The sequence below is a fragment of the Phalacrocorax aristotelis genome, chromosome 13, assembly GCF_949628215.1.
Source record: "Phalacrocorax aristotelis chromosome 13, bGulAri2.1, whole genome shotgun sequence".
NCBI classification, from domain to species: Eukaryota; Metazoa; Chordata; class Aves; order Suliformes; family Phalacrocoracidae; genus Phalacrocorax; species Phalacrocorax aristotelis.
In genome coordinates, this window is record NC_134288.1 from 14,677,641 (window position 1) to 14,691,499 (window position 13,859).

Below are 13,859 nucleotides of genomic sequence, written 5' to 3' on the forward strand. Positions count from 1 at the left end.
GGTTGTGTGCAATTCTTAGTAACCATCTTGTGAATGATCACTTGCTTTCAAGTAGGAAAATGCATGTAGGTGTGAATAGTGTCATACACCAGACATCTGCAACTATCGAACTTTATTGGGTTAATATTAGTAATGTTTTTCTTTTAGCTACTTCATGCAGACAAAAGGCGGGAGTACCTTTACCAACTTCAAGAATTTGTGGTGACTGATAACAGCAGGAACTGGAGGTTTCGTTACGAGCTGGCAGAGTATGTATTTTTGTTAACTTCTGATCTTTAATCTACATCACTAACTTGGAAATAGATAATTATATTCAGAAGTTAGCACACCCTAATTAGAAGCTAAAAGATTACAGCCATTCTTTATTAAGGAACTGAACTTAAAAGCCACTGGCTGTTGGGGTTTTGTTTGTTTGTTTTGGGGGGAAAGAGGGTTGTCAGACTGTTGTAATGAAGCGTTACTGAAACTTAAGTGTCTGGCCATACCAAAATGGAGATCTGGTTCACTTACAGTTTATGAAATATGACAATCTGCGATAGGTACTATTCAGTGAGGCTTCAGATTTTATTCAGCTCTAGACTGCCTTGTAAAAATCAGTGAAATGTAGAAAAATTACTTTGTACATAATGTGTATGAAAGAAAAAACAGTTCTTAAAAAATTACTGTATTCATTTGGTATTTCCATGTGAGTGGTTGTAGAATGGAGATAGGGTAACATCCCACAATTCTTTTTCTACAAGCTCTGTTGATATCTGAAGCACCCAAAGAATGTTCATAGGCACAGCTTGCAGCTGAAGTCTGACCTTCGTGTTTATCTCATTGCCTTTCTTGGGCTATTGAGGATTTACTCTCCCTTTGTAGTTTGGCACAACAAACTAAATCTCGCTGTGGTGCAAGAATGTTGTACAGCAGTTCCCTGACATCTAGTGGAGAGCTGTCACTTTGGTTGGTTTGTGCACAGCTGCTGGTAATGTCTGGTGCAGCCAGAATGAGTTCTGGGCAGGTGTGAGGGAGAAACTGTTTTCTGAAATGTAGATTTCAACACCATAGTAAAATCTTTCTTTTTTACTTTGCAAGAATGTACAGGATATTGGTTTGAAGTTGCAACAAACTTCTTATTGTACTTCTGTTTGTCGCTTCTGTTATTTGGGATAATTTTGATTCAGCGGTGCATCTAGTTTGGATAAAAGCTTCTCTTGGACTCCTTGATGGATTAAAGCATGTACCAAGTGTGTGCTCTTTTATAAAGTAAAGAGAACAGCAAACTGTTCAAGTGCTTTGTAATAACCCTGGTATTTTTGAGGCTCCAAATGATCCTTCCCTATGTTTAACAGATGGTATAATTGGAGCAGGTTAGTGTTGCACTTGCTAGAGTTAATTACTTTCTTTGCATTTCAGGCAGCTGATCCTGATACTGGAACTCTACAATCCCAATGATGTCTATGACTACTTAAGACATATTGCACTAACTCTCTGCTCCGATAAAGTTTCAGAAGTTCGGTGGATCTCCTTCAAACTGGTAGGGGATTTAGCTCACTTCCTGGCAGGAGAGGAGGAACATGATCCTTGAGAGGGATGCCTGAAATCATTTTGCTTTCTTTCAGACAAGTAGGGTGAATACAGACATGTTTTGATAAACATGGCAAACAAGGTGGAAAAAAGTGAAACGAAAAATTTATAAAATATTTTGAGTTGTCAGACTTCCACAGATACTAAAATATCTCTCTCTGGTGGCTGTATGTGAATGATAAATGTATTTTCAACTGAGTGAAAATCAGGATATAGAAGATTTGTATAGACCTTCCCCCAGATCTGGGAGAAGAAAAAAAATAGTTACTGATATTTCCTCACAGCTGATTTAATTTGTTAGGAACTTCATTATAAGGCTGTCATCCCATAGATGTCCTGAATGAGTAGAAAGATTCCTGCAATTGCTGCTTTTCCTTCGTGGCACCATGGAAAGGGGCGTTGTTTTCATTTCTTAAGTGTTTTTTGTTTCCCCTTAACAAACAATTTTTTTTAAAGTTTATGCTTTCTTTCTCCACAATAAGCACAGTAACTTATTAAATCGTGCAAGCACAGATGATCACACTGAACACAGTTTTTGGTGTCCCTTTGTAGGATTCAGTTCAAAGCGATGCTTTTTTAACTTTCTAAGGGCTACAAGTTAAGTCTAATCTCTTCTTTTTTCCCCTCCTTTTCCCCTTCCCCCTTCCTCTGCTTCCCAGGTTGTAGCAATACTACAAAAGTTCTACGCAAACAATGCAAATGCACTGGGATTAAATTTCATTAATGAACTTGTAGTGCGGTTTCGCCACTGCTCCAAGTGGGTTGGAAGACAAGCTTTTGCCTTCATCTGCCAGGTTGGAATGTTTCCTCTCTGTGTTTCTATGTGTACATTTAATTTGGAGCCAGTTTTGAGGCTTCTCAGCAATGTGAGCAAAACTGAAATTCAGAGTCAAGAATTTTTTTGTCATTCTTTGGGTTCTGTGATTCTGTGGGTTGACAAAAGACAGTGGCAGAGTTGGTCTGGCCTCAATACTAGCACATGGCTGTCCAGGTTTGAAGCTGTGGTCCTTGTTTTGTTCGTGTCTCCAGCTGAAATAGCTGATTCTTGTACTGTCTGCTATCCCAGTAGCAAAGTCCAGATTTAAGTTCTAAACTGAGGTGCATTTTGTAATACTTGACATGCTAGGATGAAGGTTCACAAGAGCTCTTCAAAATACCGATATGTGCTAGATGCCAGGAACTATTTCCCTCTTTGTTTCCACTTACCTACCCCCTTCCAAACCCAAAATACGTACTTTGCTAGCAACAAGGAGCAGGGGTTGAATGTTGGAAGGCAAAAGCATGATGACAGGCAAGAGGAGAGCAGTGTTTCCTAAAATATAGTTGAAAGTCATCTGCTCTTGTTGGGTCATCTTCAGATGAACTTCAGAATGGCAAGACATGTTTTCATAGCAGTATTTCAAGGGTTGTGCTTATTTCACCAATATAGGGTGTATTTGTTTGGAGTTAAATAGTGACTTTTTTTAATAGGCCAAATTAAGGCCAAGATGGAAAGGAATGGCAAATAGTGTATTTTTAACATAAATCTTGCTTTCTCATCTTCTGTGTTTATCCTTTAGGCTGTAGTAGAAGAAGAATGTATGCCTGTCGACCAATTTGTTGAACACTTGCTCCCCAGCCTTTTAAGTCTTGCTTCAGATCCTGTGCCAAACGTGAGGGTTCTGCTCGCCAAGGCTCTAAGGCAGACCTTACTGGAGAAAGGTGCGGTCGTTAATTTCCTTTGAAACAACGAAGGTCTCATGCATGTTCTCCTTCCTCTGCCAGTGCAGCTCTTCATAAAGGGGCTCAGCTGGTAAAAGGCTGCTTGGTACTGAAAACAGAATTATGCGTTGTAATCTGGGATGCTGCATTTAAATCGGATTTGGGAATCTAGATGGAGGAATATATGCTGTGGGGACTTTTCTGTGTTAGAATCTTCGATCATCATCCCTAAAGGGCCTGAAACTGGCACCGAGGGTCTGACAGAGGTATTACGTCATCCGCTAGAGGGCAGTTACATCCTTGTTCATCGCAAGGAGTGCTGCCGTTCTGGGTGCTGCTGCAGGGTTCTCTGGTGTCCGCGGTGTGTATGGCACACACGAGTTTATTAAACATCGCATCGGATGATTTTGCTATATTTTGAACCGTTATGTTAATGAATTAGTCGCCTTTGGGGTCCTTCAGATGAAGTGTTGCACCTTTTTCTGAAATGGCTTGCGTTGTCATTTTAGTCTTAAGCTAACTATTGTACTAGGAAGGAATGTAATTTTGTGTGCTGCTACAATTTCCTGTATCACAGTAACAAAAAAATCATCTGATCTCTAATTAACCAAAGGAAGACGCACAGAAATCTCCTCTCCTGTCTTGTTTCAGAACGAAGTATGGAGAATGTTTTGTAAAACGTAGTACAGTGGCAGCTTCCTGAGCTTGCTTTTACTTATTGACACATTTCTATTTAGGGCTCAGCAAAAAGAGTTTATCGTAGAAATACTTAAGTTCCTAATAAGATGAGCAAGAAACAGCATATTTCTCTTTCTCTGTCAGCTTCCTTAGTTGCTTTGGATTCTCTAAGGAGCCTATAAATTGGATGAGTTACCCTAAATGTTTTTGTCACCATCTGTATTTCTGCACTACCTACGCCCTGGGGTTTATTCTTTTGGCTTTGATCAAAATTGTATTTTTCTCCTCTTATTCTAGCTTATTTTAAAAACGTTGGCAATCCTCATCTAGAAGCTGCAGAAGAGACCATTCTAGCCCTGCAGTCTGACAGAGATCAAGATGTGTCCTTCTTTGCCACCATAAAACTAAAACAGGGTAACATGGACAATACTACCATCGAAAAACAGAACTAATGCGTTCTTCTGCGGTGAACGCTGAACATTGAAAAGGTTATTCACCTTATGGTCATGGTTAGTATGAATAATGTGGGCAAATAAGGTTTTTGTTACCTGCTTGAGCTGGAAAGGGTCTACTGAGAGATGTTACGGTGTTCATTTCATGACCACCCGTCATCTACAGCTGTGTGTTTGTCTGATATGCATGAGTAATTCCTTTTGGTTTTTTCTTTGCAAACGTGGGTGATAACTCTGATCTCGCCTGCAGTTACGAATTGTATGTAAAGTCTTACGCCATCCGCAGTATTTCAGTGTAATTGGAATTCATATTTCACTTCCTAACAAAACATTTCCAGTGGTAGAGCAGTCTGCCGTAGCTTAAAATAGCTTCTAAATCTTAAAACCTGATTAGAGCAAACTTACATGAAGATATTCTTTCCTCATTTTTATTGTAGTTTTTTTATTTTTTCAAGTATTGCTTTTTAACGGAAAAAAGTGTAGATATGTAAATAGTTTTGAATTTTAACAAAAAACAATGAAGAACTTAATTCCTTATCAGTGGAAGAAAGCTCAAAAATCATTTCATTTTATAAAGAAGTTACTCTGCTAGAATTAAGGCATGGTTCATTTTTATTTGATATAACATGATATTTTTCAAAGTACAGAGAGCTCAAGATTCTTTGTATATTGTGACTTTCCTATTAATTTGTTATTTCTGAGCTATACCCTTACAGGTGTTAAGGTGTCTGTTTTCATTACTGCTGGCTCTGGTAGTGGTAGGTAGACTTTCATTTCCCAAACTGAAAATTACTCGTTCTTCCCTAGCAGAGTTCACTGCATTTACAGGGTTCAGCTCCTGCAACATGTGCTCTGTCTGTGAAAAGGTATTACAGAATTTTACAGGCTTAAGGTTTTGTTTGTTTTACATACGCACCTCATTTTAAAAACACCTTTTAACTGGTCCAACATTCAAATCCCATACAGCCCGCTACTTTGTTCCTAAACAACAAAGGACTCTGAATTCTGAAAAACCCCAAATACTGTTGTTTGGTTTTATGTTTGGGGGAAAGGTGGTGACGCGGTTTGCTCTCTAACTTCTGTTGGTTGGGAAAGGTTGGGGCAAACAACAAACGGAGGTTACCGAGATCCTTAAGCTTAAGTAGGATGTCTAATGTGTATTTAAACAGGTGTTTTGGAAGAAAGAAAAATACACAGATAGACTGTGGTTCTGTTAATAAAAGTGGATAGCTTCTGATCAGTTTGAAAAATTATAAATCTAATATTTTTTTGGTGGATCCTGTCTTCTGTTGTGTCCCAAATCTGCAGGTAATGTGGGGCCTGGAAAAGAGATGGTGTTACTTTTTTAGACTGTGGGTTGGAACTCTGTTCAGAAATGAATGCTTAAATACTAAAGAAGTGGTTTCACGTAATAACAGTTATTTTCTCTCTGTGAACACAATACTGTATGATAAATGGACCTGTGTAAATATTTCCCTTTGTTTCACTATTATACTAGTAAGTAGATCACAGGGGTGAAGGTTTTTACAGAAATTACTTTTTTTTTTTTTTCCCTTTTTCCCTTCGTTTTAAATCTGGCTTGATTGCAACACAGCAAGTAGGTTCCTCAGCTGGGTTCTGTGGTTTTTTGGAGGGCTCAGTTTTGTATAAGTTTGTTTAACTAGTCTTGTATTATAATATGTACAGTATTTGTAACAGATTGTTTTCTTGTGAGATCACAAAATGCTTTTTGCAGGCAGAAATATACCACTGCTATCACTGCTATTATAGCAAACAGTATAAACTCTGTAGTGTTCTATGTCAATTTTTTTACAATTTTTTTATAATTTAAAACAAATGATTCTTCAGTACAGACTTTTTATAATTGCAATTTCTTAACAAGATGACCTCCCAAGTTAATTTTTTCTAGTTCTAGTATCTTTTTCTAATGTTGGCGTTATACTGGTATTTTCTAACGGTTCAAATTTTCTAAGGCCTCTGACAAGGTTTTACTTCTGTTTTTATTATCAGTTCATTAAATTTCTCAGCACTGAGCAAATTTTAAGTGTGTTTATATGTAAGTATGTTTGAAATGTACTTTATATAAATTAAATACTTTGAACATTAACCCAAATCAGGTTTCCGTCTGTCAGATAATCTTAAATAGTTACCTTTACTTGCAATAATCCACTGGAAAATACAAGCTTCTCTATGTTTTAGTGTGTTCGGTTAGTGTTCACCGAGAGTTTTTGTTTAGGGTGTGTGTAAACAGGAAGCCACCAGCTACAAAAGTTCACTGAAAGGCTAAATGAAGTTCTTTGGTACCTCTCTGGCTCCGGAAATCATGTCTGTTTTAAATGATATGATTTCATTAGAGCATTTAAAATGATTTCTTAGAACTCTACAGTTGCATGCACTAATAGGGGACGTCACAGTTTTTGGGGTGGCTTTTTTTGTAGGCAATGTGCAGGTCTATTAAACAGATTTACCCTCTGCAAGGTTTGTCTTTTTGTTTTAGCTTTAAACTAGAAATTATTTCAGCATGACTAAAGACCGCACTTTACGTCTTGTACTAGACAGATGTATGCAATGATGAGTAGAGCGGAGTGTTCACGTACAGTTCTCTGGGTTGTTTAAATTATGCAAAAATATGTATTTTTAAAAGCCAGCCAGAGCCAAGTTAGGTAGGTGATCCACTTTCACAACAGCGGTAAGGATATAACTTTTAAACATTTCTGGCTAAGGAACATGAAAATAACGTTAGTGGGTGCAATATAGCTTGGATGCTGCTGGAGATCATCAAGCACTTGTAATCCAAAGCATGTTAGTTGTGTTGCTTAGAACTCGGGCTCGCTGGTATCGCGTGTGATCCGCACTTGGCGCCGCTCAGAGGCCGCCCGCGGGGCGGTTCTGTCTGTGCAGGGTGTTGTGCGGAGCCCGGTTAAGTGGGGACACTCTGGAAGTGTCATTCCTTTGTTGGAATAGAGAATCTATGTAACTTTGTATTTATCTCAATAAATCCTGTGACTGTTTTATAAGCAAACTTGTGGTAACTGACTTCTGTCCTAAGTGGGATGCGAATGTATTCTTTTGTATAATGAAATGTCTCCCGAGCATGAACATCATTGTCATCTGTCGAACCAGGGTGGCTTGTGGAATTCATCGTACTGCGTAGTGAAAAAATCCATTAGATGTCCAGAGATTTGAAGTAGCTCTTCCTGCCCTTTCTTCTTGAAGAAAGCATGTCAAAGATGCTTCAAAACTAAAATTGTTCTGTCAGATCTGAAACTCTAACAAGATGTGTTTTAAATGAAGAGAACTTCTGTCTGCTGGGTGCAACTGGCACTCGGATCTTTAGCTTAAATCCTTCCCTCTCCAAACTTCAGCCTGGAAGGGCATTCTGGACTGTTTTCAGCGTGGTGTTGCTGTCAGACATCCTACCTTAATGAGCTCTGTGTAGTTGTTTGGCCTTGTAGTGGGGGGATGTGTGAATAGTTGATACCTGGCTGGTTGGTTTTGCTTCTAATCTCAGGAGTGTTCAATATCTTCTGCTGCTGCAAGCAGCCTTTTGCCTGTTTCACACACTCCCTGGCTGCTCCATCCTCTGCTCTAGAACTTCTGCCGACTGCTGTAAAAGAATATCTGACCTCCCCTCTTTTTTTCTGTGCAGGATTTTAGCTGAAGCAAAAGTGAGGAAATAGCCCACAGCACGCCCCCGCTAAAGCCTACCCACCTGCTTTGGATTAGGGCACAAGACCCTTTCGTAGTAAACTGGAAACACAAACAGCTGTAGGCTTTTTTCTTATTATGCTTCAGAGTAAATGTCTAGGTTGGGATCTAGACTTCCACAAAGAAAACAGGAACATAAAATACAGGCAGCTTTGGGAGTTTACCTGAGTTACTACTTTGCTTCTCTACTGCTTGTCTTCCAAGTAAGTTTATGTCACCCCAGTGAAAAATGAAAAGATGGGCAGGAACAAAAATCTTTCTATAATGGCTGTGGTGCGTTACTTTCCGTGGTGGTCGCTGATAACTCCAGGTGGGCTGTTACGTCACATGTGCAGACTGTACTTGTGTGACGTCAGTTGACGCTGCTGGGATACTGTAATGTGCGTGTGATAGGCGGGGTGTCTGTATGTGGAGGGCTTTGGTGGTACAAGGGGAATGCCTAGAGGAGGGAGGAATTACTACCAGATCCAGACCCCTGTCCTTACAACAATAACAAGCTTTTTCTAAGAGACCAGCATTGTGAGTGTCTCCTGGGCAGGAACCGCTTCATGGCCATGCCTTCCTGGCCCCTGCGGACCTTCGGTGTCCAGCTCCATCTAGTTGAAACTAATGAGATCTTTTCACTGCCTCGATGCCAAAATGACTTGACTCTGAAGAAGCTTAAGTCCCACTTAGAACTGTTGGCTGGGATCCCCCTTCATCTCCAGCGGCTCCAGTACCTGGATGAAGGTGAGAACCTGTAACCTCTGGGGTTCTTGGAGGTTATTTGTAGTATTTCTGTGCCTGCTAGTCATGACTATGTTTAGGTTCTGGATGAAGGTCACGGTTCTGCTTGTGTCTTTTTACTGTACTGCGCTTGGATTTCAGCTCTTGACTTAATGCTTAACTTAGCTTCCTACTCCTTAAAGATAACGCTCTATTCAACAGGGTCCCTTAAGGTTAGAGATGGCGAATGGTGACCTTTCAATTCCTGCTTAGCCTTGTCAACAGCCAGTGCCAGTACATGCCTCGTTCACCTCAGCCCAGAACAGTTGCAGCGAGGCTCTGGCCGACCTCTCCACAGTTGGAGTTGTGTGGAGCCGCGGTGGTTTCCCGTTATGCCAGCTGAATATGTGGTGGTGGAGTACTTGGCTTTGGAGGTGACAAGCAGAGATGGCCAGTGAAACTTGTTTACACCTGCTATTTAAAACAAAATAACTTCCTACTATTTGCTCTTTCAGATCAAACAAGCTTGGTGCTTTCTTTTTGGTATAGACACCACGTGTGCATGGATACATGAGTATTTTTCTCCTGCAGTCCTGGTATTTCACTTGTTAACTGTAGCTTCCGCTGGGGTACAACCGTGTTCTCCCAAGAGCGCTCTCGTGTAGCCTCTTCTAGGCTGAGGGTGTATCTGTTTTCACAGCGTTAGCACATCGGGACCCAAGGCATCCTTGATGCATTATGACAGTAAAATTGGAGAGTACCAGCATGGCTAAAATAACTCAGTCACCATCTAACACTTTATTTAAGCTGGTCGCTGTTGTCTCTGAGGATATGTTGACTTGCTTTTCTTTTCTTTTCCAACTCCCCACAGCAGATCTGCCAGATGAATCTACATTTAAGGACAATGATATTGTCCCTGGTGGAACGATTACAATGCGGATCTGGCGACAGGGTGGCTGGGGGCATCTCGTGGCAGCTGCTGCAAAAGGAGAGACTCTGAAGGTGGATTCTGTTACTTGGGGGGGGTGGTGGGGTGGGTGAGGTCTGGCCGTGGGGAGGCTAAAAGCCTGTTGCTGAAGGTCTAAGTACTCTGGTAAAGCAAGATTCATAGAGCAAATAGTGGGGGCATCTTGAATGGAAGAGACTTGCCAGAGAAATTAAGTAGGTTCGTTGTACTGGCAGCAATTCGCAATAAAAATGGTAATTTCCAGGGGCTGGTAATGCAAAGAGGAGTCAATCCCTAATGCAGTCAGTTCAATTTAGAAATAAGACTTCTTTTTGCTATTACTTGTACACAGCGCATACACTTGGAGTGCAAGTTCTTTTCACTGTTTTATAACTTTCTGTAGCACTGCTGTGACTATACTTTCAGTTTACTTTTCCTGTCCCTGCTTACCCTGATGTCCAAAAAAGTTTGCATTTTGCATTCAGCTGCCTGCCATGTTACTCTTCTGATGTGTTCTCTACAAAAGATACTTAATGCCGGTGTTTATGACTTAGGTAGGAGAAATCATGCCTTGCAGGTAAACAAGGCCTTTTTCTGAGTTATCTTAAAACATTGTTAGAAGATTGAGACTGTCTGTTCTTGGGTATTCCAGTGGGGCTGTGCAACTTGTCTGTCATGAGAATCAGAGGCAGAAGCTCTTTGTTTCATAGCCCATCCTCCTCTGGCCATACTGACTTCAGAGGAGAATGGGACTCAATGTGTGATGGTACCAAAATCAAGAATCAGAAGACATTCTCTGTCTCATCCACTTTATCTGGTGCTGGCGTACGGACTGTCTTGAGTTTGTGCTCCTGTCAAGTCTGATTTGTAAGAAAGCTTTGATTTTTATAGGACAAATAGTTTCTGTGGTGATCTGATAGGGGGCATGCTGCTTTCCTGACTTAGGACTGAAGTGTTGTCTCAGCAGAAACACAAGGTACTCTCGCTGATTTGTACTGTAAACCTTCAGGTCTGAACAGATGTGGTTGTGAAATATCCTTTGGCACCTTCCATAAAGAACCATTATCTCCGTCTCCCTGGCCAAATTCCAACCTGGCTGATCACATTCTGTTCCTCTGTGTTTCCCCGGCCACTACAAATGGAGACCATGGGGTTCTTCTCTTCCCTTCATTAACTGTTTTGCAGCATTGCGGTTCACTGGTGAGCTGCTGTTCCGTCTCGTGCCACAAACAGCTTGCGTTTTAGCATCGGGCAAATTGGGTTTGGGGTTTTTCGGGGTTAGTTTTTTTGGGGGTTTTCTCCATGTTTTGAGTTCCCTCTGAATTAAGGATTCTTCCTACTCGGTGTAGAGTGGGAAACAGAAGGATGTGCCACAAATGGTCTCCTTTGAAAAGAAAGGTGTGTTGGCTGAGGAGCCCCGCAGGAGGCTTGTTGGCACTGTTGATTTTCAAATTAAAAGAAAAAATTTCTTTTCAAGAAATAACCGTGCAGCTGATCTAATAATGTGCTTCCACTTACTAGATGAGAAAACCATGGTGCACTGTGGCAGATGTAGCTCAATATGGAAATGGTTTCTCAGGAAGAACAGCAGCATGAACCACCTGAAAACTGTTCCTAAGAGGCCTCTCAGCAGCACTTTAGAACTGATGTGTTTGGCTTTATTACAAAAGAAAAAAAGCTCCTTCTGGTAAAGAAGGTGATAGAGGACTGTTTCCTGAGGCAGCTTAGGTTTGAGTTGTCTGCTGGAATTAAGGCCTGAAGTCTCATCTAAGGAGACTCCAGCTCCTAAGGAACCTGGGTTTAGGCAGCCAGCGCTGGATGGCTGCGTCCTCTTTCCCCAAACCTCAGGTCAGTTTCTAACAGATGTAAGAGAAGGAGAGGGATTGCAAAGAGAAACAGTTTCTGTAAGATTTGTGGGGTGCTTAATAACTACACATGAAAGGAAAACTGAAATTTACGGTCCTTCCAAGGGACAGCTATGAATAAATGTCATGAGATAGTAGAGAATCAAGATGGGGCAGAAGAAAAAGAAACAAGCAGGTATTATTTAGCTGATCTTGGAGTGGTTTATGTGGTGGGCAAGCGTCCCTTATGTACAGATACCAGACTTTGTGGAGACCTGAAAAGAATCAGACTGGTCTCTTGAAAGAGACTGATAGGTTTGTGTTTGTCCTGCAGCTAGCCCGTCTGGGAGTTACAGAGGACTCTGCAGCCACCACACCATACGCAGGGTTACTGGGCCCAGAGCAGACAAAGGAATGGGCAGCACACCGAGCTTCCGTGGCACTGTTTGTTGCCAGCCACAGAGGTCATTTGGAAACTGCCAAGTTTCTCCTGAGACACGGTAATGTTCTTGGAACAATTCTTATCGGGTCGTAACGGCACAGCGTACCACCTTCCTGCTTCCCCAGGCCATAGAATGTTACCCAAATGGCCTCACATATTTTGTGTCTGAGGTGGAGAATGTATTCGGCCCGTCAGTTCTGATGTAGGCTTGGAGACAGCACAATCTGGTGTTCTTGCTAAGTGTAATGACTTCTGGTATTAAAGAAATTCATCTTGGAAAACAGGATTTCTGATTTTTACTTCCCTCTTTGAGTCTCATTTGTTTATTGCTGTTTTCCTATTATCTAGATATGCTTAGTTTTTATCAGTCCTGTGCAGGGCTTTATCAGCTGCAGAAATCTAATAAGAGTTGTGAGCACAGGTTCTATGGCTCTGACATTTGGGCTTTTTTTTTTTTGCTGCTTTGCAACTAAACAAGCTGCCTTTTCTCCAGAAATCTGCATTTGCACAATGGACAGTCCTTTGGCTGAGCTGAGCTCACTTCATTGTCCAGAATGAAAGGACATTTGTTAATCACTTTGGGTTTCATCATTGAAAGTGAGTGCTGAGGAGGAAGATCCCACCTGTCTGACAGTGCTCCCTTCAAGCCAGGTTCTTGAGCCTGGCCTCCTCAAAGTCTGTCCCTGTTAAAGGATGTTGGGTCTCCCCGTACAAAAGTAATGTAACACCTACCTGCGGCAAAGCTAGCAATGATCCCCCGAACGGAACAAAGAATATCCACCTGCGTGTGAGCTAAGGGCAGGAGCATTTGTTCACTAGACAGGTTTGTTAATTCCACTAGTTAGATGTGACTAAAACCAACTGCATCTGCCTTCAGGAAAAAAAAATTGTGCAGTGTGGCCCGCAGGTGGCATTGCCTCCTTTCGTATGCCTCGGCAACACTCAGACCGTGTATGATTTCTTGCAGGTGCGGATTTGCATTCTACAACCCCGCTAGGAAGGACTGCCCTTCACGTCGCCGCTGTCGCAGGCCAGTGTGACTGCGTTGAACTGCTCCTTAGCCATGGGGCGCGAGCTCTTGGCCCGGACAGCGAGGGGCAAACCACGGTGAGCCTTGCCCGCCGGTGGGGCCAGAAGGAGAGCGAACGCACCATGGTTCGCTTCCAGCGGAGGAAGAGATCCCCTGGCGCCGAGCCACCCTCTGGCGCTGTGCGTCGGGCCTTGCAGCAGGCGTCTGGTCCCATGTCCTAAAATACATATGGACTAACTTGGTTCTGGCAAATTTCAAGGGACAGTCAGTAACTTTCCCAGAGACCCGCACTTCAAATATAGGTCGCTGGGTGGGATTTGCAGGGTTTAGTTATGAAATAAGCTCATGTACTGGTGATGCTGCAGCTAAGATGACAACTAGCTTGACAGCGCAGCTCTCAAACACGCTCTTAATTTGTAGCTTAAGTATTTATAACATTGTTCCCTAGCCAAAGTGGCCATTTAGTTAATACGGTTTGTAGGAGAGCTGGAGCCTGTCTGCAGGATCTCTTTGGAATGCTCCTCACTGGGGTGATTTCCTAATAGTTGGCAACAGACCAGGGCGATACAGTTTAATGGGTATTTCAGGGGACTGGAAATCCCTAGATCTTTAATCCAGTTCTGGCCCTGACTGGCTTTATTGCCTCTGGCAGATCAGTTAAGGGTTATTTTATAAGTAGGGCAGTTTGTCTGCTGTGGGAGGGTGCGGGCAGAATTGATGTGCATGTAAGTGGCTAATTACAAGATTGCCCAGTGCTTGCTTAGTATCTCCAACGTTTTAAGCC

At 41.9% G+C, this 13,859-nt stretch overlaps 2 protein-coding genes across 5 annotated transcripts in view; both read left to right on the forward strand.

Moving 5' to 3' along the window:
* Positions 1 to 7,422, forward strand: part of LOC142064333 (serine/threonine-protein phosphatase 4 regulatory subunit 1-like) — a 28,132-nt gene extending 20,710 nt beyond the window's left edge. For all 4 annotated transcript variants that reach the window (XM_075109162.1, XM_075109159.1, XM_075109161.1 and 1 more), the window contains 5 exons: positions 148 to 248; positions 1,399 to 1,519; positions 2,229 to 2,363; positions 3,129 to 3,270; positions 4,246 to 7,422. In XM_075109162.1, the coding sequence (XP_074965263.1) occupies positions 148 to 248; positions 1,399 to 1,519; positions 2,229 to 2,363; positions 3,129 to 3,270; positions 4,246 to 4,400 (654 nt within the window). In that variant the 3' untranslated portion in view covers positions 4,401 to 7,422. The remainder of the gene's footprint in view (positions 1 to 147; positions 249 to 1,398; positions 1,520 to 2,228; positions 2,364 to 3,128; positions 3,271 to 4,245) is intronic.
* Positions 7,423 to 8,522: 1,100 nt separating this feature from the next.
* ANKRD60 (ankyrin repeat domain 60) lies at positions 8,523 to 13,413 on the forward strand. The gene is made up of 4 exons (XM_075109170.1): positions 8,523 to 8,837; positions 9,685 to 9,815; positions 11,938 to 12,103; positions 13,013 to 13,413. Exons 1-4 carry the CDS (start codon positions 8,657 to 8,659, stop codon positions 13,294 to 13,296), a joined length of 762 nt encoding a protein of 253 aa, XP_074965271.1. The 5' UTR covers positions 8,523 to 8,656; the 3' UTR covers positions 13,297 to 13,413.
* Positions 13,414 to 13,859: the final 446 nt, after the last annotated feature.